The sequence below is a fragment of the Phalacrocorax aristotelis genome, chromosome 4, assembly GCF_949628215.1.
Source record: "Phalacrocorax aristotelis chromosome 4, bGulAri2.1, whole genome shotgun sequence".
Classification (NCBI taxonomy): domain Eukaryota; kingdom Metazoa; phylum Chordata; class Aves; order Suliformes; family Phalacrocoracidae; genus Phalacrocorax; species Phalacrocorax aristotelis.
The window spans coordinates 70,795,554-70,822,692 of NC_134279.1; the positions used below are offsets into that span (position 1 = coordinate 70,795,554).

At 39.1% G+C, this 27,139-nt stretch overlaps 1 protein-coding gene across 2 annotated transcripts in view; it reads left to right on the plus strand.

Annotated features, from left to right (window-relative positions):
- Window positions 1–281: 281 nt before the first annotated feature.
- The window catches only part of WFS1 (wolframin ER transmembrane glycoprotein), a 34,322-nt gene continuing 7,464 nt past the window's right edge, over window positions 282–27,139 (plus strand). The window contains exons 1-6 of one of the 2 annotated variants that reach the window (XM_075091904.1): window positions 282–437; window positions 2,498–2,698; window positions 21,344–21,426; window positions 25,011–25,155; window positions 25,963–26,133; window positions 26,782–26,862. In XM_075091904.1, the coding sequence (XP_074948005.1) occupies window positions 2,503–2,698; window positions 21,344–21,426; window positions 25,011–25,155; window positions 25,963–26,133; window positions 26,782–26,862 (676 nt within the window). In that variant the 5' untranslated portion in view covers window positions 282–437; window positions 2,498–2,502. Of the gene's footprint in view, window positions 438–849; window positions 935–2,497; window positions 2,699–21,343; window positions 21,427–25,010; window positions 25,156–25,962; window positions 26,134–26,781; window positions 26,863–27,139 lie in introns of those variants that run through there. The other variant, XM_075091903.1, reaches the window with a different exon arrangement.

The following is a 27,139-nucleotide window of genomic DNA, read 5'->3' on the forward strand; positions in this document are numbered from 1 at the left end:
CCTGCCCCAGCCGCCTCCGTCAAGACACCCGCCGTCGTCCCCCACCGGCGAGCAGCAGTCCGCTGCCCGGGAGGAGGCTGAGTCCGAGGCGCCGGCTCCGCAGCCCCGGCAGCGTCCACCCGCCCCCACCACTACCCGCCACCCGCCCGGCCCGCCTCTGTCTCCTCCTCCTCCCGCCGGCCCCGCCCGGCAGCGGCGGAAGCCTGCCCGGCCAGCGGCGGGCGGTGAGTGGCAGCGGCGGTGCCCCCTCAGCACGGCGCGGCGCGGCGGGGAGGGGAGGGAAGGGGAGGGGGCCGCGGCCGGTGGGCGGGCGGGCCAGGGTGGCCCTGAGGGCTGCGGGCTGCAGCCGGGCCCCACTTGGCGCCCAGCCGCCTCGGGAGCCGCGAAGAAACTTGTCGCCGGGAGTCCGAGCTGGTGTCTTCGCCCGGCCGGGCTCGGTGAGTGTGTGGGGTGGGGACCCCGGGCAGGACGGCCCGAGCTGCTGGCCTCCTCCCGCCCTGCTCCGGCGGCGCGCGGGGCACGGCGGCCTTCCGGGGTGGCAGCTGCCGCCCGGGCACCCTCCGCGGGGAACGAGGCCGAGCAGACTCCGGCTCCCGCACCGCCCCGTCCCGCCCGCGGGGAGCGGTGGTTGCAGAGTCACCCCCACCGGCGGCGGGGCTCGGCCGGGCGGGCATCCCGGGGCGGTGCGGGCCCGCGGGCCGTCTCGGCCCCTCCCGCAGCGCCGCCTGGCTTCCACACAAGCCCCGGCTCCCCGGCGGCCTCACCCTGCCTCCCGTTCCCAGGCTTCCAGAAAAAAATCCTAAAATCAAATCTAAGGGCTAGCTCCCGCTCACGTCTAAGCCAGCAGTGGGGAGGCTTGGCGGCGTCCCTTGTAGGACAAGTGCAGAGCGGCTTTTGGGACGGCAGTGGTTTTTGCTAGCTGACTGGCGCCCAGGTAAGCAAATGTTTTCGCGTTCATCGCTCGCCTGTCGGAGAGGCCTTTGTTGCCCGCTGCCCTCCCGGGAAGGGGCCACCCCAGGAGGCCGCGATCTCCCAGTGCGAGGCATCCTCTGGCGCTGCCGGCGGGGCTGGAGCCTCGGCACGTCTGAAGCTCACTCGTCTCTCTTTCAAAGCGTTAAGGTCAAGTTTAAAACTAGATGCAAAGTAACTTTTGTGATTGTGTAGTGGTTAAAAATACTCCTGGTGGTTTACTGGGAAAGTATTTTAATCTCTGTGTTTTCCTAGGACTGTTTGAAGGTTGAACTGAACTGCGTTGGTTTATTTATAACCTGATACAGAAACACAACGTAGAAATGCATTTACTTATATTAGTAAAATATTTTCTGTTTTGGGGAAGCTTAATTTTGGCAAGCAAGTTGTCTAAATTGCAAAGAGTACATCTAATGATGGTAATATTGCTGGTACTTTTTGCATCCTGTTGTGATTTTAGTGTTCTCAGTAGAAGTAGTTGTTGGCAGAGTTTAGGTATTGTGTCTTTGATTTTGGCTATGCTACTTTCATCTTTATAAGGGCATCTTTAGGTCAGTATACTGACCATACAGCATTAAAAAATAGGATTTGTAGCCAGACACTTCTGCAATGTTCCTGGGGAGTTGCTTAACTTCAGCGAAGCTGCTCTTCAGCAGCAAGAGTTACTATGTGTTATGCTGGGGTGATATATGTGGACCTCGCTACTTCGTGTCTTGTAAAAGCTAAGCTTTCAGTAAACACTTCTGTAGAAGCTTACTGATTTAACAAAGTTGTTACTATAGGGCAGAGATCCCCTCGTCCTATAGAAGAGGGCTTATAGTGGAAATTAAAATGTCTTCTCTGGTAAGGAATTGTAAGGCCTTTCCCTCCCTGCCTTAGTGTTTTTTTTTTTTTATAAATACTATTTCGGATAAAATCGGATAGTAGTTTAGGAGTAAATAGAGTCAGCTTAATTTGGATCGTGTGTATTTCCGTTGGAAATGTTTATGAAGAGCATTTCTGTTGGTGTTCCTCTCCTCGTTTCCAGCGGCAGAGTTCTACACCTTCTCCTTGTTTGCCTTCTTTTCTGTCTTGTCTTTCTCTGTCGCCTGATTAGGTGGTGGCCATGAATGAGGCGCTTGATACAAAGTGAATTTTTCTATCATTATAGACATGTTAATACTGTTTGGTGAAAAGTCAGGGGCTAGTCTCTACGTGTAAGTAGAACATTAGATTCAAATAATTTATTTATATGCAGTGTTTACAGGATTGATTCATTAATTTTAGCATTTACAATTGAAAATCAGTTCTTATTTAGTTGCTGATCTGGCACAATGCTATATATGGTCAGTCTTACTCAACTATAGCTGCTCATGCTTGGAATTATTGAATAATGTGTAAATATGACTTGAAGTTGCTATCAGTCATCTTGCCCTTTTCTAGGCTTTTTGTTCAACTAATTAAATATATATATTCAGATTTTAAATTTTTACTCTGGCTTTACGTTGTAAATGTACTGTCTGATAATTATTATTTTCTTCTTCTGCAGCTAAAATGAATTCAGACCCTGATCCCCCCTCAAGTCCCTCTCACCCCCAGCTGCATCCTGGAAGGTCCCAGCTAAATGCTGCTGCTGCTATGGACCATAGTGAGAACGATCAGAGATCTGGACCATCTTCAGGAGAAACTGCAACTTTTTCTTCTTCAGTTCCTGGATACTCCCATAGCAGGGAGAAAGCTGAAAAAAAAGGTAAGTAGGAAAACAATTTTTATGCAAAATTGGCTTATCTTAAACATTGGGAGATTATTGTGTATATATGTTTTCTGAACTCTGTTTAAAGAGACACTGTAAAGTAGCAAAATAAAATTCTCCAATTTCTTTTAACCTGTTGTTGTGGAAGAGACTTTTCTTCTGCAGCTTATTTTGAGCACATTTTTGAGTTTTCCCATCCGATTTTTCTTCTGTGTACAGAGCAACAGGAAAGAACTTTGTCTGAAAAATTGGCAGGAAGAATTAAATGTAATTTAGCAGAATATTAAGGTTTTGATTTAATTTCTTTAATTGGCTAGATCGCATGCTAACTACGGCTTTAATATGAATTCTAATGTGGATGAATACATACCACTGTAACATAGACTGAGGGAATAATAAGCTGAAATATGAAACCAGCGCAGAAGAAATAAAGTTAAGATTAGCAGGCAGATAAGAAGTTGTACTAAGAATCACGATACACTTTGAAAGGCAGAGTGATGCTTTTGTTTTCCTCTCAGTATGAACCCACTGAGTTTCAAAGATTATGAAAACTGATGGGATGAGAGAAACATCCTGTGCAAAAGGTAGAAAGAAGAAAATCTGGCTCCTGTATTCACCTGCTGAGTTCCAGTTTTAAATTCAGGTTGTAAACTAACACTTCTGCAAAAAAGTCTTGTGTTCGAGGTCTAGCAAAATTACTGCTCTTTAACTTTCTTTAAAACTGGACTTTTGATTGCAAAACTGCTTACGTGCATGCCCTTACATTCATAAATATAAGTCTCTCTACTGAAGGAAATAAGGCTGTCCAAGAGTTTAAAATTATTAAACGTGTGAACTTCTACATGGCACGTATCGGATGCAGCTGAGCTCTGCACATAGTTCCAACCAATATTATGGCTGTGTTAGCACATCTACTGTTTGCATCTAATTCAAAATTGACTGTTGGAACCTTCTGGGCTCTTTGTTACTAAGAGGCACGTTCCAGATGGAGGAGAGTTTTTTTGGATACCTGAATTTCTAACATGCCTCAGTGTATCATTACCAACTTTGTCATCTCGCCCACCTGTAAAAGAATTCAGAGATGATGGAGAATTGACACTTCCAACATTGATTACATGATTATTATTTTAAGATCAGCGTTAACAGGTATGTTTTCTTCCTTTCTTTATTCTCCTGTTTCTTAGTATGCTTCAGCAGGGCAAGAATAGCAACAATATTAGGAATATTGTATGGAGTTATCTCGGGCTTTGTGATAACATGTTTTGAAAGAGGAAAACATAGGTTTCTGTTGTTGGTGCCCATATTCATGCAAAATTCTGAAAATTAATACAAGCTATCAATCTACTGGTGTCTTACACAGATTCTGTCAGGTATGTTTCTCTATCTAATTTGGAGATTTTCTAATTCCATATAAATATTGGGCTTTTTAAATCATATTGAGTTTTGTCTTAATTCTCTTTACAGGCCTGTATATTTGCTAATTATCCCTTTACAATTTTGTATTATAGACGCTTTTGTTTGTGCCCCTGTAAAAGAGGACTTTTGAGCAGCGATATATTTCTTCATTTCAGTTGTGACTCATTCCTGATTACTTAAAATTTTAATGGGAAGTTATTTACTCAGTGCCTGGTGCCACTGTCATTGCCCTTTCCAACCTCATCTTAATATAAGCAAGTATTTAATGCTGCAGAACGAGCTACTGTTGCCATTGTGTTATGCTGGAGTCTCTAACAGTCAAGATTTTAGTGGATTTAGATAGCAAATGTGTTCAATAAGATCATGTTTCTTCATCCAGTATTTTCTTCTATGGTTATTTTAGATTTATGTCATTTGTCATAATACTAGCAGTTTCTAACACTTAAAACTTATTTGAAAAAAGAGAAGCAGATAATTTTTCTTCCACCCACAAGCATTGGTCACCAGAATTTAAAAACAGGGATTTTAGTAAGACTTCAGAAAGAAGTACAAATAGAGAGAAGTACAAATGCAGAGTCATGTGCACGTGGAAACAAATGTGAAAAAAGTGATATCCCAAACAGAAAATTGGGACTTCAGCAATTTTCAAAATACTTGAACTGACAGAGAAGGTACTCATTGGAATCACTAGAGCTTTCACCAATAAATAACATTCAAATTGCTGATAGATGCAGGAAGAGTGAAGGATCAGGTCTCTTAGCCACGGCGTGTTGTGGTCTGGTTGTGTGAAAGGACATATACATTAGAACAGGTGTTCTGGGAAGGGCTGTTCAGACCTCTTTCTCGGAAGATGAAGTCATTGGTTACTTTGAATATTCACTATGTGCCACTATGATGATGACTGTAACTCTGAATGATGTAAAAGATGACAGAAAAGACCAGCACATTGCTGTACAGAAAGCTATCTCACTAAATATTATCAAATATGTAGAACACACCTCTTTAGTGGTAACTTAAATATCTTGCACAAAATTCTACAAACTTGAATTTGTAGAAGTAATTTAATTTTTAATAAATCAGCTATGATTTCTGTTGGAGAAGGGGAGATATACAACATCCATCTCAAATATTATCTTAGGCTTGACGTAAAACTGCCTTTCACCACATGCCCACGTGCCCTTCCTGCAAAGGAGGTTACTGGTATCCTGGGCTGCAATAGGAGTGTGGCCAGCAGGTGGAGGGAGGGAGGTGATCCTTCCCCTCTACCCAGCACTGGTGAGGCCACGCCTGGAGTGCTGTGTCCAGTTCCGCGCTCCCCAGCACGAGGGAGACATGGGCAGACTGGAGAGAGTCCGACAAAGGGCCACAAAGATGATGAAGGGGCTGAAACATCTCTCCCTAGGAGGGAAGGCTGAGAGAGCTGGGGCTGTTCAGCCAGGAGAAGAGACGTCTCAGGGGGATCTTATGAAGGTACCCTGAGGGGAGGGTGCAAAGAGGATGGAGCCAGGCTCTTTCCACTGCTGCCCAGTGACAGCACCAGAGGCAACAGGCACAAGCTGAGATACAGGAGGGTCCGTCTGAACATCACGGAAAGTTGTTTTACTGTGAGGGTGACTGAGCACGGGCACAGGTTGCCCAGAGAGGTCGTGGAGTCTCCATCCTCGGAGATACTCAAAAGCCATCTGGGCACGGTCCTGGGCAACCAGCTGTAGGTGGCCCTGCATGAGCAGGGGGTTGGAGCAGATGACCTCCAGAGGTCCCTTCCAACCTCAACCACTCAGTGATTCTTGAAATATTCTTGCAAATATACGTGTATTTCTGATCTGTGCTTTTTCTTCCACTCTTTACTTATATACGCTGTGTTTAAGGCTACAGCATCAACGTGAGCATTAAGTAATTTATTTCCTGGAAACACCCATCTCCTACTCCTGCAGCATTATCCATATCATAATCCATCAAATTAATGAATGCCCTGGCTCTGACTCAGTAAAGCACTTAAGCACACGGATCCTCAGTGCACAGGTACCTCATTTGGATTGAAGTCCTATACTGTAGGTTTTTTTCTTAGCAATTTTTCAATCTATTTTCTGCTGAAGTATCATTAGGTAGTGCTTTTGTTATTCCTTGTATAATTCATTTCACAATGATAGTGACAGTTCACAGTGCTTTGAGAATTTATTGTGCAAATCAAATCTGAATTTAATGAAAAAACAGTATTCAGTTGTTGAGTTTGAAGTGATTTGTAGATACTGTTTTTGTTGCTTTCAAAAATGAAAAGGAGGGTAATCCTATTTCTATCCCAAGCTGTTGCATTCTCTAGAAAACTTCACTTATATAAGTTATAAGTTTTCGTGTATGTGATAGGAATGGAATGAATATCAATATGTCAACTCTCATGTTGATAAATTTTAAAACTATAAAAATTGTTACTCTCTCATGAATGTTCCCAGACAGGAAGTTTATTAGCGAGTAAAGCATATACACTACTAATTAGGACTTCTGAAATTTTAAAGCCATTGAGTCATCCAGTATTCATGTAAGCAAATTACAGGAGAGTTGCCAGTTGCTTAAAGAAGAATGTTCTGCCATTATGTTAGTAGCCTGTGCCAAGTGGAACATGGTGTGTAGCAAGGAAGACCAGTGGCTGCTTACTAATGAAGTCTGGTCAAGTTCCTTGAAACAGACTAAGATTCAAATCTCCTAAGACACTTTCATGCCTCCCAGGTGCTGTCCAGCTGCTACATACCCCTTTTTGGCAGCTGTATTTAATCTACTCTATGCATCCTTCTTCCTAAAGGAAGCCCTAAAACAATGCAAAAAGAAATAGTTCAGGTGAGAGCTATGGAGGTCCCATCACCAGGTCCTCCAAAGAGGCGTAAAAACACCATTCTTGCTAGTGGAACCATTTCCTGTATGTGTATCCAGAGCAGAGCTAGGGAAAAAGCACTTTCAACGCGTTAGCTTAGTTAGCATGTAAGTATCTGAGTACTGCTGCTATTAATGTCATGTTTTTGGAAGAGACATGAATCCACACTCCAGGGAAGCGGTCTGTATCACTGAGCTAGAAAGTAGCTTTTGGTGTCCCCGGTGGATGTTTCTTTTGATTTGACTTTTGATTTGGATGAAAAGTAAGCAGATTTGAGAAAAACTTCTCACAATAGAATAGTGATTGGATCTTTGCCTGGGTTCTCTGGATTCAAGTAACTGCTTCAAGTCAGCTATAATGGTAACTTGAACCGGACGGACTCTCGCCCCATGTGAATATTTATTGTGCTGCAATGTATCTGGAGGTGTTACCATTTCTTGTAACGCTTAAGTACTTTCAAGCATATAAAGTGTCTTTCTTAAAAATTAACTGTCTGCCAGTCAGCAGGTAAAAGGACATCCTAGGATAACACAGAAACCTGGGAGGCAGTGTGAAGGTGGTACTTTTTTATATATGGATGAAACAGGTTTCATTTGTGTTTCGCATCATTCATGTACATTTGCTAGCCAGTAAGTTTGGAGAGGAGGAGTTGGGTAGGAATTCAAAGGTGAGAGTTTGGGAAGTTTTGAGCGTGTTGCAAAGCTAAGTTGCAGAGCTTGAAGAAACATCTCTTTGGTTAAGGAAGTAATTTTTCTTTTGTCCATGTTTTTGCTATTAAGGAAATACACACAAATCTTTGGCTTTAGAATTGAGAACACATGGAGAAGGTATTCGTACTGAGAGCTTTGCAGACAGAAATAAATTTCTTATGCTGTGTGTGTAGATGTGCACAGTTCTGCTTGTACTTAGGAAGGTTACGAGGGTTGTTTTGTACCTCTTGGAAGAGAATTATTTTATAAATTGTGTGACTTAAAATTTATAAATAGTATGAAAAAAATTCTTCTAAACAGTTTACAACGCATTGTAACAATATGCAACTGCGTCTCCAATCCATTGCTAAATGGTAGCTAAAGAATAGGGAACATCTCTAATTTACAAATATTTTCTGAGTGTTAGCCCCTTCCACTTAAGGTTACAAAGAACTTTTGTTTCAAAGCTCTGTTTTAGCACTTTAGTCTTTGTTTTCTGGCAGTTTGCTTGCACAGACTAACTCTTGAAGCAACGTGAAATGTTTGTGCAAAGCCTGAAGAAATCTCGGAAGAATCCCTGATTGTTAGAAGGGGAGGATTATGCCTTGAAGTATTAATTACTTAACAATTTTTCTGTCAGTTTATTAATGCCCCTTCAAACTTTATGTGTAATTACTCATGCTTCTGGAAAGCTCATTTGCCAGCATTGCTGTGGGGGAGAAAGGATTCTATCCAAACAGAAGTTAATGACTCTATTTTCAGATAAAATTTTGGGATGTAGTCATACTCAGTACAGAACAATGGGAACTGGCTTTTTTCAGGTCGCTGCTATTGTTGTCAACAACATGCTGGTGTTTTTACTGTATGTGGGAGTAGGATTGGAAACCCATTTATTCTCCATTTTTGCCTCTTCCACCATTTGAAATACATAAATGGTTTCTTTGGCTGGTAACAAAGATACTGTTACTGATAACCTGGTTCATTGTGCAGAGGCAAAAATTGTTAGAGGAAGTGAGCTAGCTCAATCTTCCTCCATTATTTTTCAGGTGGATCAATTTCCTAATCTGTGTTCATTTATGATAACAAAATGTTTGTTCTAGCATAGTCCTAGGGTGTTAGAGGTATAGAAATGAGCAGCTGAAGAATACAAGGGGAAGAGCTATATTCATATTAGTAAAATCATGTAATGAAATACGAGTAGCTCTGTAAATCGTTCCTATTGTACACATTTAAAAATTTCATATAACATTTGCAATGCTATCTTTCAATTTCATTTCTTCCAAAAGGAATCCAATATGCGCGTTCCAGTGTGCACATAAAATGCATTAAATTGGAACAGTTGGAAAGTTAAAAGAACATTCCTCATCTGAACCAACTCTAATATAATGCATCTGCATTCATCAGCAGCAAGAACTGCTAATTTCTGTAGATATTTTACAGTGGCTTGGGAGGTAAATATTTGGAAGTACCTAATATCTGTGCATTCATCTCCAAATAAAGCTGCGCCAAACCCCTGTGACACTACAGTAATCAAGGAGAGACTTGAAGCTGTCGTGCTGTTAGCGAGCCCTTTGCAGCAGCAGCAGGCCTGCTTCATTGCAGAAGTTAGAAGGTGAGACCGGAAACAGTAAACTGGGACAAAAAAACAATCCTTTGCAAAGTCAGCTAATTATCAAATTGCTTACTAAGTGAGATAATGTGGCACTATGGTCTTGCAAAACAATTGGGGTGGGTTTCTGTAAAGGGCCACTCTATTTTGACAGTAAGCTAATGAACTGCTAGAGTGTCTGCATGTAGAAGAGCCTCTGCTGCAGGATTGCTGAAATTCCATTGAGCATTGTGCAGGTTGTTATGATAACTTTAGGTCTTCACTTACGAAAATATGTGGGCTTGGTGAGGTTTATGACCTCGACTCCTTTTCGCATTGCTTACCTAAAGGTTGCATTTTTCTTTTTTTCTTTTTTTTTTTCCTTTGGTAGGGAGGGTTAATGATGATGATTATCAACTGAGAAATTACATGAAGCTTATTTAAACTCTTCAGTTTTGGAACATGTTAGATTTATCTCAGCTCATCCAAAAAGGACTTAATCAGAGGTGCCTGCACAGAAAAGGCAGCAAGGCTGTCTCATTAGCTGTGTGTAAAAATATTGTAATGACTTTAAATGATCATTGTAAAATATTAGATATGCTAGGAAGAAATACCTTTTAAGAATAGTTTTCCTTCAACTTTTAAAATTTATTGTCTCTATAATATCATCACTCTTAGTCTTCCACCTACATGCTTTTTTTTTATTGCTTTCCTGACAATTTGCCTTCATTTTGTGGGGCTGCAGAAGTTGTTCCCATTCCAATTTAATGCTATTTGATGACTTGCAATTGTGGTGTGACTAAGAGTATTATCGTATCTACAAGTGCATTGCTGCTCCCAGAGAAAGCAGAGTTGAGTCCTAGACTTCAACACCTCTGTAAACATACGTTATTCCACTATCTCCCATCCCTGTTATCACCTTTAAAAACCAAATGCCTGGCAACATATGCTAGTATAAATATTTTTAATTGTTCTTGGGATAAATAGGACCATCTTAAGATCTCACCATGGAAGTTGAAGTGCATAGAAGAAAAACATGCAATGTAATCTTGTACCAAGCCCTTACTTTGCAGTTAAGATAAGAATCCGGGAGGCTTCTGAATGGATGAAAGGATTCAACACTCATGGATGAGCACATAAGTGTCTAAAGTTAGTAGAAGCATTTATCAAAACAATTACGTTTGTACAAAATATTTCTCCCTCTCTAGTCAGTTCCTCCGTTTGTGTCATCATCATATTCTATATGTACAAATCATGTTTACGATGTGATGCTTAATGCCTGCTTTTAGGTGGAATGTCAGTCTTCCCAGAAACTTTACTCCTACATAGGTACTGCGCACAATACCACTGAACTTTTGGAGCTTGGGGAAAGTGAGTAGGAGGATCTCTCTAGAGACTCAGCTGTCTCCACTGAATACTGAAAGCTCAACAGTACAATCCAGTGACACACAAAAGCTATTAGAAGCTTAATATTTGTTACGAAATGTACAGATCAACTTTTTGTAAAAGCATATTGATAATAGACAATCTACCTGTGGATGAACAGTTTAAATTACTTTTTCCTGAAAGAAAGAAATCAGACACCTTTCACTTCGGAGATATGCTTACATAGCATCTTCTAGCAAATGAAAGTATTTTTTAATTTTGTCATTAATATGTGTATGCCTTTGCTTCTAAGTGTGTCTGAGATTCTAGAAAGCTTGTTTCATAGTGACAACAAAATCTGTAATGAAAAGCTGTGCACTGTTCCCTGAAAATATCAAAACCCAACAAATTAAAAAAACTTGCCAGATTTGTGCTTATGGAAGGAATTTCTGAAAAAAATCCTCTATCAGAAGTACCACCATACACTTCCAAAAGGGACCAGAGGTGTTGTGTAGTATATGACTCCAAATGAAATACCTTCTAGGGAGATTATGCACAAAATATGTTCTGCTACATCTGTTTTGGTGATATCCCTGAGCAGGCATGCCCTTAAGCTTTCTTTTTCTTACTTTTTTCTTTGACTACATATTGCTTGAACAAATAGGCCTGCATTATTTACTTTGTAAGTGTATGCATTCTTTCATATGTATTCATTGCTTGCTTCCTACCTAATGTTATAGAACCTTCATATTTCAACATTGTAAAATTTTCTTTATATTAGCAAATGAGCTATTGCAGAGAATCTGCAAGAAAATACACTAGCTATAGAATACAATTTAATTCGTGAACTTCTTAGAGCAAATTGATTCTGTCTTCTAATATAAATGATCTGCTTCACTTTGGTGACAGGCTATTTCTGATGCTTCACTCATGCTTTGTTTCTTTTTTTTTTTAGTAGCCCCAAAAGACCAGGTGATGACCATACAGTCCTATCATAGTTTTGAACTCTTTGTAGCAAGACCTCTATTGACTTCATAAGCTGTAACAGCTTCTCTTTCTGACTGTAACCCTAGCAAAGGTAAATATTGGAGGAAGAGAGAACAAGACTGATGAAAGCTGAGGAGTAGGAGACAATTCCCTTAAAATAGTGGTTTGAAACCCCACTGAGTTGGCCAGAGCCAAAAGATGACAATGCTTCAGTCTGCAAATACACAGTTTTTGTAGGTGGGTTGTCTTTAGCAGTTGCTGTATGGTTGTTTTTTAAGAAGACAAATTATGCTTTTTCTCTTTTAGTTAATTTTAGCTTTTTTCTGCAGAAGGCATTGAAATCCAGGGGACAGAGAATACATTTTGGGGCCCTGAAATGCAAACTGAGGATGAAAAATGAATGTTAATGACTGGCTTCCACCAAGCTGACTTTCTTTGTGTATGTTTATGGTGGTAATTAAGGTGATCCACATCCTTTCTGTGTACCACCCTAATTTCCTTTGGGTCAGAATTTATAGCATGTTTTTCAGCTGTCACTAGCTGCTCTTTTTCAAGCTAATCCAGTGCTGGGTCAGATAGCTACAGTTTATATTAAACTCTTGTTTCCTTGATGAAACTTGTGGCACAGAGTGCAGTTATAACTCTGAACTTAATAATGTTAGAACAGTTTCACTCTATCTCCAAGTACTACTTAGGCACTTTTATTATCTTAATATTAAGTATGGGAAAAGCTTTACATGTTGCGCTTCAGAGGCATGTTTTTGTGGAAATCCCTAGAAATAAAAGATAAAATCAAGCTTCAAGTTCATCATAATGAACGTAATGGAAGAGGCTTTTTCAAATACAGTAACTAATCCTATATCTGTCTCTTCTGTGTCATGTCTGTCTCCACCTACACACCTTGTGTGGGGCACAATGGAAGGGTGGAGTTGATCAGTGAACACAGGTTATTCATACTAGTATCCCCTCAAAGTAAAAACAAGTAACTTACTTTGTAATTCAGATGCTACTTCCTTTCAAATTCAGTTACAGTAAGGCCTTCTTGCTAAAGCAGTGAAGTGATGTATGCCTGAAGCTTCAGGTGCCATGCAATGTGACAAAGATCGGTTCAGATATCAGTACACTTCATGGTATATGGAGAACGTGTTCACGTGTGGGAGAAGATCTAATGTCAAAAGACGACATTCTTCCCTCCCTGCTGCCACCCCAGTGATTTAGTTGATGGAAGGACTTGTGGATGAAAGCTTGTTCTGTGCTACTCTTCATCAAACATGTAAATTACTCTTGTCAGTTAATAACATGGAGCTGAGGGAAATGCTTGACATCCCATGACTTCTTGTAAGTCCAAAAGCCACTTATATTAAGTAGAGAGCTTACTGGATAAAGCTAATGAAAACATGAAGTGCAGTTTTTCTTCCTCTGGATGCCATCCAGCTTTTTCTCCTCGCCTACCTGAACTAATGCTGGAGTGTTACAGTTTGTGAACTCTGAGTGAAGGATCACAGAAGTTGCTATCAATGCTCAGTATTAATATTGGAGAACCTGAATGCTGACAGACTTTTTCAGGTTCAAGACTCTTGTAATCTTTTTCATGAAATTCCTTTATGCTGCTATTTACAGCATGCCAGTTAGAATCAGGGAGCTTTTTCTAAATGTAATGTTAGTGCTGTCCTTATTTGATTTTATTCATGTTTTACTGAGATGTTCAAGGTGTTCAATGGCAGTTGTTTCTTTCTCATAATGTTCTTTAGGACCTTGCAGCCTAGAGACTTCCTCGCTCAGTGGTGAGATCTTTGTATTTGGTAGTGGTTTCTGGGTTTTTTCCTTCTAACCTTGGTTTGTCCAGTTGCTTTTTAAGCTCATATTTGGCATTGGCCAAATACCTTTAACCTGTTGATGCCCTTCAGTTTTTGGATTTGGTAAGATAACAAATAGTCTCTCTGTTTACCTTCTCCATTTTGCAAATTCTTCATATGCCTATCATCATTCTCCTCAGTTTCCTCCCCAGGTTAAAAAACTCTGATAATACTGTTTTACTAGCACTGAGTTGTTTTTTCCATAAAACAGTGTGTTACAGCTCCAAGGTTATATTATGAGCGGTAATGCTTCAGAGCTTATCACTGTGTGTGCAATGATAAGGTGTCCTCTTGATTTGCATTTACTGCATTTCATCTGGCCTTTTACCACTTAGTCACAAAATCCTGCACGTTTTGTTTGGGTAGATTGATTTTTTTTTTTGGTTTGGGTGGTTTTTTTTCCCCAGTAATCGCTTCTGAGGTTTGTTTTGGCATAAATAACACAGAATCATCAATAGGCTCTGTCACCTTCATGTTAGCCCTCCCCCTCTTTTTTTTTATTCACACATAAACGCATTGAATAATATAGGCCTTATTGTATATCCCTGCATGTCTAAACTGATAATCTTTCCCCTGGAAGGAAGTGAGCTGTGTTTTTCTATTATTTTGTTTTTATTTCATAATCTCTTGCCCGTTTAACAGCTTACGTTCTAACTTGTTTAGAGGACCTCTGTGGGAAGCCTTGAGTAGGGCCTTTGGAGACAGAAATACGCGCTAGATCTGCCTGTCCTCCATCCCTTTGATTCCTTCAGGGACGTCTTACGTAAAGGCTTTTTACGCAAGATCTGCTGATTTTTACCTAGTATATCTTTTTTTGCCCCCTCCATAGACTTTTTTTTTTTTCTTCTATGTGTTTGGCTTCTGTGGATATCAGATTTAATGGTCTGTTATCTTGGATCTCTCAGCTATTGTACGAGGAGACTTCCATTCCTGAGTTCTGAGTGAGAGGCCACATGCTGCAGTATATAGTTCAATAGAACACTTGGATAAACTACTAAGAGATATTACAGTTTTAAACACAGTTAAAACCATACCTTTGTATTAAAAGAAGAGCTTTGAGACTGCTGCATGGGAGCTTCTCAATGCTATTCCCAGGTGGGGGATAAACCCCATGTTTTAGTAGAGCTATTTTATTGCAGCCTTCTGTTTTTCAGATACTTTGTTGCCCTTGAACTGTTTGTAGGCCCTATAATCTGCTAAACTTGCTGCTCCTTGTGTGCTTGAAAACGGGATAAAATGTAATAACAGATTTTGCACTGAGTTGTTCTGCAGATATTTTCTCTTGATCTGTCATGGTATGTTTTAAAATCTTTGGGTTTTCTATTTTTCTCTGGTTTGGCATGACCTTGGCTTTATAAGGATGCATTCATATTTTTAAGAACTTTCTTTCTCATTTTCTTTTTTCAAATCTGGCTTTGCTTTTAAATACGACTCTAGCAAGTTTTTCTGCTTCCGATACTCCTATCTGGGTACTAAATCTAACGTACTGTTACAGAGTGGCTCACTAACCTCTTAAACTAGGTTCTGTGCACTGCTCAATTAGAAGTAAAAATTGTATTGTCTTTTGGTTTTGCTGATTAGTTACCTCATGAAGTTATTTATTAGATGTATTAAAAACCTTATTTTGATATCATACTTGAATGAGATACTTTCTGGGAGGTTGCTGAGGTCATTCTTGCTGTTTTCCAACCTTGTTGCTGGTCTTATTTTTCTCAGTGTGTCTTAGTTGTGTATATTCAAACAAAAGATCAGGGAGACTGCATTTAAAATTCTGTACTTAAAAAAAAACGCTAAAATTTGCAAGATCATTTTTGAGATTGCTTATCGTTGCTTGGCCCACTTTGCAGGGTCACCTTGATACAATTTTTATCTGTGGCAACTGTCAGATCTTCTCATGAAATGGTAAAAATGTTTATGGACTTTTCTAGGTGTGTATTAGGTGAGCTCGGAAATGTTCCCACTGGCTAGGACTGGACATACCAGATGTATTGTGCGTACACTGAACTCTTCCTGACTGTTTTGAGTCACTTCAGGAACACTTGCTCTACAAATAAAGTGGGAAGGCCAGTCCAGAAATCTTATTTCGTATCTTGTTAGCTCAGATCCTTTATTCTCCAACACATGGGGTTTTTCCTCCTCTTCCTGCACATCCCTGTCACTTCCTTTACTGAGCCCAAATGAATGCTTGTAGTTGTGATCATACAAAGTGTGTATGCCATACAGGTTTCCTTCGTACACTTAGTGTGGGTGTTGCTTAATGCATTAATCTTTTGTTTGGTAGAGTTTCTATGTAGCTTTAATATTCACTTGTAAAACCTGTAATTTCTCTCAAACTTATATATTTTAAATGAGTACTTTTGTCTTCATTATTGCTTCCTGCCTGAGACACTGCTTTCAGTTTTCATTTTATCCTGTTCTCATTAGGTTTCCGCTGTTCAAAGCACTTATAAGTGCCTGGCTTTTGTTTGCGTAAACAGTGATTTATCGTGCATGATAACATAACTGTCTTAGGGCTGGGCCCCAGTAACTGTGTGAACAAATAAGATCTCAAGATCAAAAGGCATAAGAGATTGTGATCCTTTAAAATACCTTTTTTGTTTTGTTTTGGTATCCTTGTTCATGGTCTTTCTCCTCTTGTTTTACCTGGAATTCAGGTGCTGTAGCTATGACCTAAGAAGAGAGAGTTGTGTGCACCTGGCCAAGGGGTCATAATAGGTGGCAGGGTGCTAAAACTCTCTCATTTTGGGTAAATCCACTCTGCTGAGAGCTTTAACGTGTTTGTGTTGGTAGGAAAGCAAATCAACAAACACTTTTATTGTTCAACATGCACGCTATTGATTCTTTCTGCATGAATTAACTTTAATAGATTTTTTTCTTTTTAAGGAAGGCCGTGATTCCTAGCAGTTAGAAGAGCACTTAGAAGATGGAGGTTGTTTGATGTGATGGGGGTGTGTGTATGATCCACTCTGTGTGTGTGCATCCAACTAAAAATCTTCCCTTATGTGAAAAGATTATTATTTATGTGCCTTCAAATATTTTAGAATTCATGAATGGAAGTGTCATACACAGTGTAATTTAAAATGCCCCCCCTTTTGGTTTTTTTAAACAATGTTTGTCTAAAGTGTGCATAAAACATTTTGCAAAATATGTCCTCGGGCACTTCACAACAAATCAGCCTAACTGTGATTCAGTTATATATGTTAAGAGTATTAGAAAGGTTGGGAATCTCTTGCATCCATCATTGATATGTGCTAGAACACTGGGAAGGAGATCTTATGACAATCACAGCATACTCTGTTTGTCGATAAAATCTTTTGCATTGAAAATATTTCTTATCTAAATCATGTAAGTCCATTACTCAAAACCTTGTATGAATGTTGAAGAGTTTGGGATTTAATCCTTGACGTAGTCCAAAGGTGAGGCTTATACATGTTATTTAGTCAATGATGCCATCTTCCATTTGTGACTTAAAAATTTTAAGCACTGATATTTTGCAGTCCCACTTGGACTAATCCCCTGCTTTGGATTAACTGCCTTTTTGTCAATTTAATTGCTGAATTGCAGAGGTTAGGGACAATAATTGCATCCTAATATAATATTCCATAGTATTTAAAAAAACTGAAAAGTTTGCCTTTGCAACATTTCCTATTTCTGGTCAGAACCTCCCAGAAACAGTAAAAATGCCTGCCTGTGCTGAAATGAGCGCTATATTTCCATTTAAGCACATAGCAGCAAAGCTGGAATCTTATTTATGTAGTCAATATACCAAGTAACATGTAAGTTTCAGAAAGTAAATAGTAGCCTTCAGTTTTCATCAGCCTGTTTACAACCTACCTATATCAACAGCTGTGTTTAGACTTCTATATTCTGAGTATTTCTTTTGGAGTTGTAAACCATACTTTTTACTAGTAAACAGAAATTACTCTAATACTGTTTTGATAGCACCTTTCGAAGTCTATCAGCTAATAATACATTTTAGCTTACTCTTCTAAATGCTGTATATGACTGTGAAACACATACAGGTCTTTATCAGTACTGAGTCTTTTTTAATAAGTGCTTTAAAATAGGTTTTAAGTGACAGCTTTAACCTGTTAAATGAAAAGCCTGAATTTCAAAAGTGGGTATTTCTGTAGCCCTTCAGAGGTTTAAATGCTTTCTGTAGTATGAGGAAATAGACACAGCAGACCCAGAACTACATCTGCTTCATCCTTTGCAGATCACAGATTTTTTTTTTCCCGCTTTTTTTGAGTGGAACTGAGAAAATTAAAGGATACCGTATCATTTCATATCTTAAGCTTAAGACTTAATCACACAGAATAACAAAAATAAAACATTAGAATTTTATTAATAATGTCATTGTTTCAACATCCACCGAATAATTTGTGTTGAGTGACCTGTCTCTGTGAAGGTAGGATTAAATAAATTGGGAACTGAACCACAGCCTGGTCACGAACTAAGGTTTACACAGGGTCTTGGTGGCAAGTAGGAGCTACAGCTAAATATTAAATACTAACAATGCTTTCATGTCCTTGTCCTGTCTTAATTTATTTCTTATATGAATGCCACATGCTACCTAAAACTTGTGTGCTTTCACTTGCCTGCTTTCATTTGAATGACTGCAGTGCTTGTGAACCTTGAATAACTGATAGACTTTATTGGTGCTTATAAATGCACCTGACACACAACAGCTAGTGAAGTCTATTTTAATTGTCATAAAAGATACATGAAATCTTGTAAGATGAATGTTCCTCTCTTCTGGAAATTTTTGTATTCAAGACAGAGTAAAATTTGACATCAAAAAGACATGAGTTTTTAGCAAAGCTGGAAAATAAAAGCTCCTACTGACAGCATTTCCACTGCAGTACTCTTATGTGGGAGGAATACACATTAAGACATTTTTTGACTAAAAACATGCATAAGAACAAAGGTGATAAGTTACAGATCACCACTTTTTATGGTATTTTCATGGTGGGTACATTTATTCTTGTATAGTATTTGTTCTGGTGTTGAGCTGAATTGCAAGCATGTGTTGGACTGTGTTTTGGACCTTTTACCTTCAGAGACTGACTTAATTACTTTATGAGAAAGTAAATTGATATTGCAGCCATGAAACTTGAGTTGTTCATGCTTTATCTTTTTACTTATCCTCTTGCTTACCCTTTTAGCAAAGGAAAAATATTTCTAGTTATGAGAACACTGTGGTACTAAGCTATTCTAAATTTCATCTCCAAAACACTCCACAACCTGCTGTTCCACCCTTGCCCTACATCTACAGAACTAACCCATAGAATACATAGAAGTGATAACTGGGTGGGAGGGATTGGGCAGTAGGTTGAAAATAACAGCAGAAAGTGTTTCTTTCCCCTGGCATTCAGCTCTGTTAGAACAAACATTTCAACACATAGCCAAGACTACTGCTGCTGAAATTTTGATGGAAAAGTAGTTAATGAATGTGTAAGCACAGGAAGAAACAGAAAAGTACTGCCTTGCTTGATGTTGTTCATTTGGGTGGGGTAGATGGATGAATATTACATTTCTTTCAAACAATATGCTCTTTCCTTCAACTTCATGTTTACTGTAAGCAGAAAGCCCCTGAGGGATGTCTGCTGGTGTGAGTGGTGCCATTTGGAAAACCGATGGCTTTTAAACAAGGCTTCTGACTTGTTTAAATTTCAATCCTGTTGGCTATATAGCAGAACAAGGAGATTAAGTGGTTAATTTTGCTGGGATGGTGTTTGCCTATTTTACAATAATATTTTTACAGCTTTCTGAAAAGACCAAGTACCAAATGAAAATTATTTTTCATTATGTGCCTTGTTTAGCCAGACAACATGTTATAATCTGGCATTAGTATTTTTCCAAGTGGAGCTTGGCAGACAAAACTGTGGCGTGGTGAAGGAGAAAACTTACTTCATGGTTTGCTCTTGTTAAAATACATCCATTTTAATGAAAGCACTGGCTTGTGGCCTGTTCTTGTTTGGAAATAGTCCCAGTACCAGGGATCTTAAAGAATGTAAGTAGCTGTGTTCTTTGGGAGATTGTTTGGAATTGGGTTTATTTCTTCCTTCCTCCCTCCCACCTTTTGAAAAAGAACTGATACTAAATGGCATCTCAGCTAGCAGGGCTGCTTACCAGCTTCCCTCGCATTATTGCTGCCCAAATTAGGTAGAGGCTGAAATCTGTAACTTTGAGCAGGTGCCAGAAAGCTTCTCTCAGTCAGTTTTCTACGCTTTGGAAACTGTGCTTCCTAACTGTACTTTCTCATGCTGTCTGTGCCCTCAGTATGTAGCTACAGTGTGTTCAGTGACCTTGCAGGGCAATGTGGTACATATGGGTCAAGCTTTGGTGAGCTGATAAAACTGTTATTCTGAATCAGTGGATCTGTTGTCCTTTCTTACACTTACCCAACTTAAAGCATACAAGTAATATTGTTTTTTCTCTTTAAAAGTCTTCCAAACTAATTTATGAGAAATATTCTCATAAATGGTAGTGTTTTCCTGAATAGTGTGTTTGCTTGCCTGGTGTGCAAAATGCCAAACTACACACAGAGCGAAGGTGTATTATTCAATTAATTTTTGTGCAGGGATTAGTGCTGGGTGATAACCCACAAAGCTAGCACCCCCCACCAAGAAACTATAAAGGCATTTATACAGTTAAATATGTCAATCAACTAATATTCACATGCCTCAGCTAATTGGTTAATTTCTTTCTTGCTTGGATGTAACAGTACAGCTCACTTTTAATTTACCACACATGCTCATAGATTAAGGGACTCACTAGAGGGCGGGTGGTTCCTGGCCTATGGGCCTGATTTTTGCTATTATAATGAGGGTATTTCCCCTACTGGGCACTTTGTTTTAGTTCTTATCTACATCCCAAATAGTCAAGAAGAACAACTATATACTTTATCACCCTGTTCTCATCGGCTTCTAAGACGGGATGTTTGCTTTGATCAGTGTCCTCAAGGATATAGTCATTAAAAAAGTGCGTCTCTATATCTCAGTTTCAGTCTCTGGCCCTCAAATTCTCTTTTGCCAGGCTCACAGAGTTCGCTGTTATGTCTTTAGCGGACAGTTCAAAAAATTCCATTTTCTTAAGGATATTGGTAGCACTTCTGGCCTTTGTCAACTTTTCCATTAAACTTATTCTTCATTCATCAAGTGGCACGCAGCATGATGTTATTGACAAACATTGGATGTCAGATAAAACTCTGCGGGTTTTTTCTTTGACTCACTGCTGGAGCAATATGATGCTTTAGAGGAAAAAAACTGTTTTAAGTCTGTATGTGTACAGTAGATAGGAAAGGAGAAAAAAATAGGTGCCAGCATGGAGCTGGATGCAAGATAATGAAGTTTATAAGGTGCAATCATTGTTAGTTTCTGTGTGCTCCAGAGACTGAGGAGCTGAGCTTTCAAATATATTGGACATGTTTTAAAGGCTGGTTCATTTTTCAAAACTCTTGAAAAGGCTTCGCGATTGAATAAAGAGGCTGCCAGGTGAAAGACTGAAGTGCTATCAAGAATAAGAATAGTAATAGTACAAAAGCTGATCCATACCGCATATTCCACATGTACTCATATTTATTGTAATGAATATTCTTCTACTGAGAAATTAATAATTTAGAAGTAAAAGAGAAACTGTAAACTCTATGTGTAATCCTGTGGCAGGTACCAAATAAGAAGTTATGGTAAATATGCTGAAGTACAACCCTACAACACTGAGATGGGGTGTAAATACTGAAATGAGTTAACTTCTGTTCTTGCAAAGCACTCGTGTTGGATTGTTTAGATGTAATCCTTTAATTCTTTAACTGCATATAGCAATGATTTATAAAATACTGCTTTAAACAATTTTCTTTATCAAATTGTTTTATAGAGGGTGTGAAGGAAGAACCTGAAGTGCTATTTGAGGAACTGCTTGAGAGGGCCAAATCTGGAGAACCAAAAGCACAAACAGAGGTAATTTTATGTGCCCTTTGTCCGGTCATCTTTGCTCTTAATTCCAAAAATAGCACTGCCTGCTGTAGAAATATTATCTCTTCTTTAGTTGAACTGTATCTGTTTGATCTTAAACTGTTCAAAGAAAGGTGATGCCAGATGGTTTCTCCACCTTGAGAAATGCTGCTTACTTTGGAGTGTTACTGGCCCCAGGTCCAACTCTTGAGTAAGCCTTTAGGATGCATATGAAAATGGGGAGGATAGGCTGAGAGCACGGAGAAGGTACAGAACTGCTTTCGCCAGTCGCACTCCCCACTCCATTCCAGCTTGTTTGAGGGGCAGGCTGTCCTTGGAGTTGTAACCTGAGACAGTAACTAATTCCTCACCTTCGAAACAGCCGGTGGCTTTGTGGAGGATGAAGCTTTAGCCTTGAGGAATTGCTGCTGCAACATCCACCTTTTGGCTCTATTCCTCCACAGAAAAAAGAAAGCAAACCTCAAACATTCTTTCTGGATATACCTTCCGGTTGAGTAAGAAATACCTTATGTAATCTAAGCCTATGATGTGTGCATATGTATGTATATAAGTAATTTTTTTTTATCCCTCTCAATTCATTTTGCTCTTACTCCCTTCATTCAGTCTTTAACTGTGTACACTTTATATTCCCACATGATAAGAGGATTCTTGTCATAAAGGAATCCAGCATACAATTTTGCTTCAGTATGCACTCAGGATGAATTGACTGCCTGAAAAGGATCCTCAAATACAGCAGTAATTTCTTTTTTATGCAATCAAATTTCTTGTGACTTTTGGAGATGAAATTAACTTTTAGTTTTTAAAACACTAAAAAAAAAGTATATTTCTTCTCTATTGTTGAGTATGTCCCTTTAGAATCAGTTAGAAAAATCTATTTTTATTTCCTACCTTTGTAGGAGTACCAGTGAGAAGCTGAAATTGCACAGTTGTGCTGTGTGCTAATAATTACAAAATCAAACACAAGAAATCACTCAGTTCACTGGCTTGTAGTTATTACTACGAGTTTATTCAAAAATAATCCTGCAATGACTATGGAAATAAATGCACTCTGAGTGGCTGTCAGCCTGTGTTACTGTAGCTTTATGTAGTCTCTTTATTGAGAAATAACTGTACAACAATTATGTAAATGAGACACCCACAGCTGGAATTTGGTAATGGAGAAAAGGCAGATCTGTGTCTTTAACAGGAGGCTCTCTGCAAGGGGACTGCTTGAGATAACCACTTTGGTTAGCAAAGCTCACAGGTGAAAACAAGCTCTGGAGAAGTACAGGATGAACATCTGTGTTAAGCAATTACCAACTGTGACTTCATTTCACAGTTTTAGGTGTGAAAGAGAATGGGAAAGAAAGAATGTGAAAGGAAAGCATGGGAAAGAGAGAATCCCTGACTGTTTAAATGACAAATATGAGGTTAACACCTTTTCCCATCAGTTCTTCCTCCTTTGACTGCTGCGGGCCAGAGCTTTGCAGCCATCTTCAGGTGGTTCCATGCAGGAGCTTTGATCTGACAGTGAAAGGTGGTTATTGCACTAGGCTTGTTTGGAGGGAGCTGGTAGACCTTCCAGTAGTATTTCATGGAAAGCCTTGATGTTTGTTATTGACCTTGGATGTGGCTTTTGGTTTTTTTTGCTACCAACACTTTCAACATACACAAAAAAGTTTGTAATTTTATAGTCAAAATAAAGGGAAAATATTTTCTCATTGCTCAGATTTTGGGGGTGGGTTCTGTGAATTTTTTTGGAGGGGGTAGATAATTAAATCTTCATGCTGAACATAAAAAAAAATCCCCCCCCAAAATACCACTAACCCCTCCCTAAAACACCCCCCCCCCCCAAAAAAAAAAAACCACACCACACCCAAACAACAAAACAAACCAACCACAAACAATACAAAACAAAAACCCATAGACAAGCCAGAAAACAGGTGCTATGCTGCTGTTTTGCTTGTGCAGTAGCCTTGTACAGGATGACCAATTCCACAATCCACTGGTTTATGTTCCAGTATAAATTTCAATGTCCAAAAGATCCTTATAAACTTAAGAGCTGCATCTACTACTCTTGAAGCTTTGCTCAAAATCTCAATGGCTATAAACACAAACATGCTCAGGAAACAGCTGTTCTTGTCAGAGGATGTTATTTAACATGGAACTTGTTCAAGCAATTCCTTTCTGAAATAAATAGCTGAAGGTACATCTGCAGTTGGGTGATAAATTACCAGGTAATTGCTGAAACTTTTTTTTTCTGTCTCTTTTCTTGGTCTGCCACTGTATCTGTGCACTGATTGTTGAACTCCAGCATGAGATTATAATTATTGTTTAGTTCTGACTTTACTAAATCCATTTTTTTTTTCTTGTTTCTGTATGGTTTTGGATAGCTTCACGGCCTAGGTACTATGGGTTTAATCACTATGATGTCTACCCAGTAATTGTCTATGTAGAAGTTGTTGGAGCACCCACTTAGGTATATGAAACCAGTTGCAAGACTAGAGACCTAACCTTTACTGGGAGGAAAAGATCTTTTTGATCATATCAGTGTGTTTAATCTACATGGGAATAATGTGTCTTTCAAAGGTGTTTCTTTAGTCACCTTTAGTGGTAATACCGAAAGCAAACTTCCAGAGAAACTGGAAAACAGGTTTTTTTTAGCAGATAATACTGATGACTTACAGAGCTATACTCTTATGGTATTGCATTAATTACCCTAGAACATAACTGAAATAACAGTGGGGAGAGAGGGAGCGCAGTGAACAAAACAAAAGCATTCCCCAGTTTCTCCAGGCACGCAGATAATATGTCCGGTAGTTTTGGCTACTTTCTGCCATTTAACATTTTGTTGCCTTGTGGTATGATAAGCAGAAGTGTTTCATAGTATTGCATAAATATATTTAGTAGTATATTACCTTATATGTCAATTTTTTAGAAGGAAGAAAAAAAGGGGTTTTTTTTCTTATCTATAAAACAATAATACAGGCAACGGCTCCATATAGCAGGATTTTTACAGGCTATATCACTGAAATTGCTTGATGCCTAAGCAGTATTAGTTTTCTTCCATTCACTAATTAATCATGAGGTTGCTTTGACCTTTAGTGGCTAAACTGCTATGAGTTGGGGGTTTCACTGCCTTCCATGTCAAGGCCCTTTGTCAATAACTTAACTTCATGTGAATTTCTGAATGTCACGGGGCACGAGGTTATTACACTTAATTTTTGTGTTTCTAAAATGAGGCTAGCAGTGTTGTCCAGCCATTGTTATAGGAGGAAAAGAATTCAAGAAAACTTTTAACATCAGGTGCTTTGCCTGATACTGCCAGATGCTTAAAAGCCAATGGTAATGAATTCATTGACCTGGCCAAATGTAGCAATTCCTTCTTGCTTCCAGTTCTGGAAACCGATCTTTCTCTGCAGAAGATTGACTTACAGCTATGTTCCTTAGTGCTAGGAGCAAATGTTTTGACCTTTTGTTGAGAGAGAATTTATCCTGAGTTTCAGGGGGTGGGAGGAAAGACGGGGAGAGAGGGAGAGAGTAGAGTATATTTCAGTAACTGAAGGAATTCTGTTCCCCACTTATTTTAGGTGGGGAAACACTTCTTAAGATTAGCAGAAGAAGAGGATGAAGAACTTAACAATTGTAGTGCCGTTGACTGGTTCATCCTTGCTGCTAAGCAAGGCCGAAGAGAAGCTGTCAAACTGTTGCGTAGGTGCCTGGCAGACAGAAGAGGTATGTGTTCTCAGACTTTTTGCTTGTGCTTCCTACTTTATCTGAAATAATACTATATCCATTGTAACACTGAAAAGATGGGTTAAAATACAATAGGAACGTTCATGGCAAAATTATGTGAGTTGTTGCTGACAACATGTACAAATTAGTAATTTAAAAACCATTAAGTACTGACACTCTCATAAAAGCATTTATATTAATTATTTGCTTGAATTCCTTCATGGAATTCATGCTAGTTGTTCTCCTCCCCACTTTTCATTGAAGCTTCTTTTCTTTGACCGTGAAGGTCATGTATAACCATGACCTACATATCTGCCATTGTTTCATTCTTTTGTCCTTCAACTTCTTTCCTAAATAGTCTTTTTTGCTGTCTTCTCCCACTTCAAGATTCACATCTTCCATCATACTACTTCCCACGCTTGGAATGGTCTCCTCTCATCCGCCAACTATCTGAACTCTTATTTAAAGGAGGAAAAAAAATCTTTCATTAAATTCTTGCTGCCTTTCTACATCACATGCATATCTGCACCACCTTTTGTCTAAACTGCTGTACTTCAAAAGTTGAAGCAAGACATAGGATAATGTTTGTCTTGTACAGTCTTTGAAGTACAGTTTACACTTAAGCAATGTGGTTAGATTTTGATAAGCAATGGGCACAGGAGGGAGTTGAGTAATTTACTTAGGTGGTCAAGGTGTGAATGAAACTTGAGAATTTTCAGACTAACCTGAGAAAAGTATATTTTAGGCAAATGTCATTTCTGCATGGGTGTGGAATAATAGTATCCAATGTATTTTTATTTTCTTGAGGCATCACTTCTGAGAATGAGCAAGAAGTGAAAAAATTATCATCTGAGACTGATTTGGAGAGAGCTGTGAGGAAAGCTGCCTTAGTCATGTATTGGAAATTAAACCCCAAAAAGAAGAAGCAGTTAGCAGTTTCTGAACTACTGGAAAATGTTGGGCAAGTTGACAATGAAGGTTTGTTTATGAACTGATGTACGGTATTGATAAAATATATACTTACAGGCAGGATACAGCTAGAAACTTAAAGGGCCTTGTAAACAATCAGGCATGAGATAAAAGTAAATGTGTCATCTACTTAAGAAAAAGTAACAGTGTTAACAACTCTAACTCTGTCTTAATAACTATGTTCTCTGGACCAATGAAGTTAGTTCATAAAGGCCTGCCAACTCTTACTGTAGGTTGAGATTCAGATAAGCACTCATACAAGCGACCAAATATTAAAAATATCTTCATTTGACACTTTCTGTCCTTAGAAAAGAAATCTTTCATGGGTTTACTGTGTTTGACTTTTTAAGAGTCATCCTGAGGATGTATCTTACTAGATATTTCAACTTACAAGCCTCGTCTTCAAGATGCGTGGCTCACTCAACCATTACAGCAGTATGTGTTAGCTATGTCACTGCTGTTCCCTTTTCTAATATAGTAATAGGAATATAGAAAGCTATTTAGCCATTTCTTAGCTGTTGATTTGTATATTTGTCTTTTCCTGACTTTGAAGAAATACCATTCTCCAGATATTGCAGCTTAAGGAACATTCCAGTTATTGTTTGATTGCTTTAATTGACTGCTTTGACTTCCCATACACTTCTGTTATTGAACCAGATGGTGAGAAGCAACCTGGCCCGGTCCCAAAGACGGTACAGAAGCAGAGGAGAATGCTGGAGCGATTAGTGAGCAGCGAATGTGAGTGCATGCTACTGTTTTCAATCTTTGCCTGTGGTTTTGGTTTCTATTTGGTTTTGCTAAGCAATTTTGTGTTGCCAGAGTAAGAATCTATAGCAGTTTGCATTGCTATAAACTGATAATGTCAATTTATTAAATGTGCAAGGTAAATAACCGATCTGCATGTGAACTGACAGAAGACCTCACCATTACGGTTAACTTGTCAGTGATTAGCATATTAAGAGGGGTTTGCATGTCATTTGTTATATTCTTGCCCTTTCAGCACTTACAGATACTT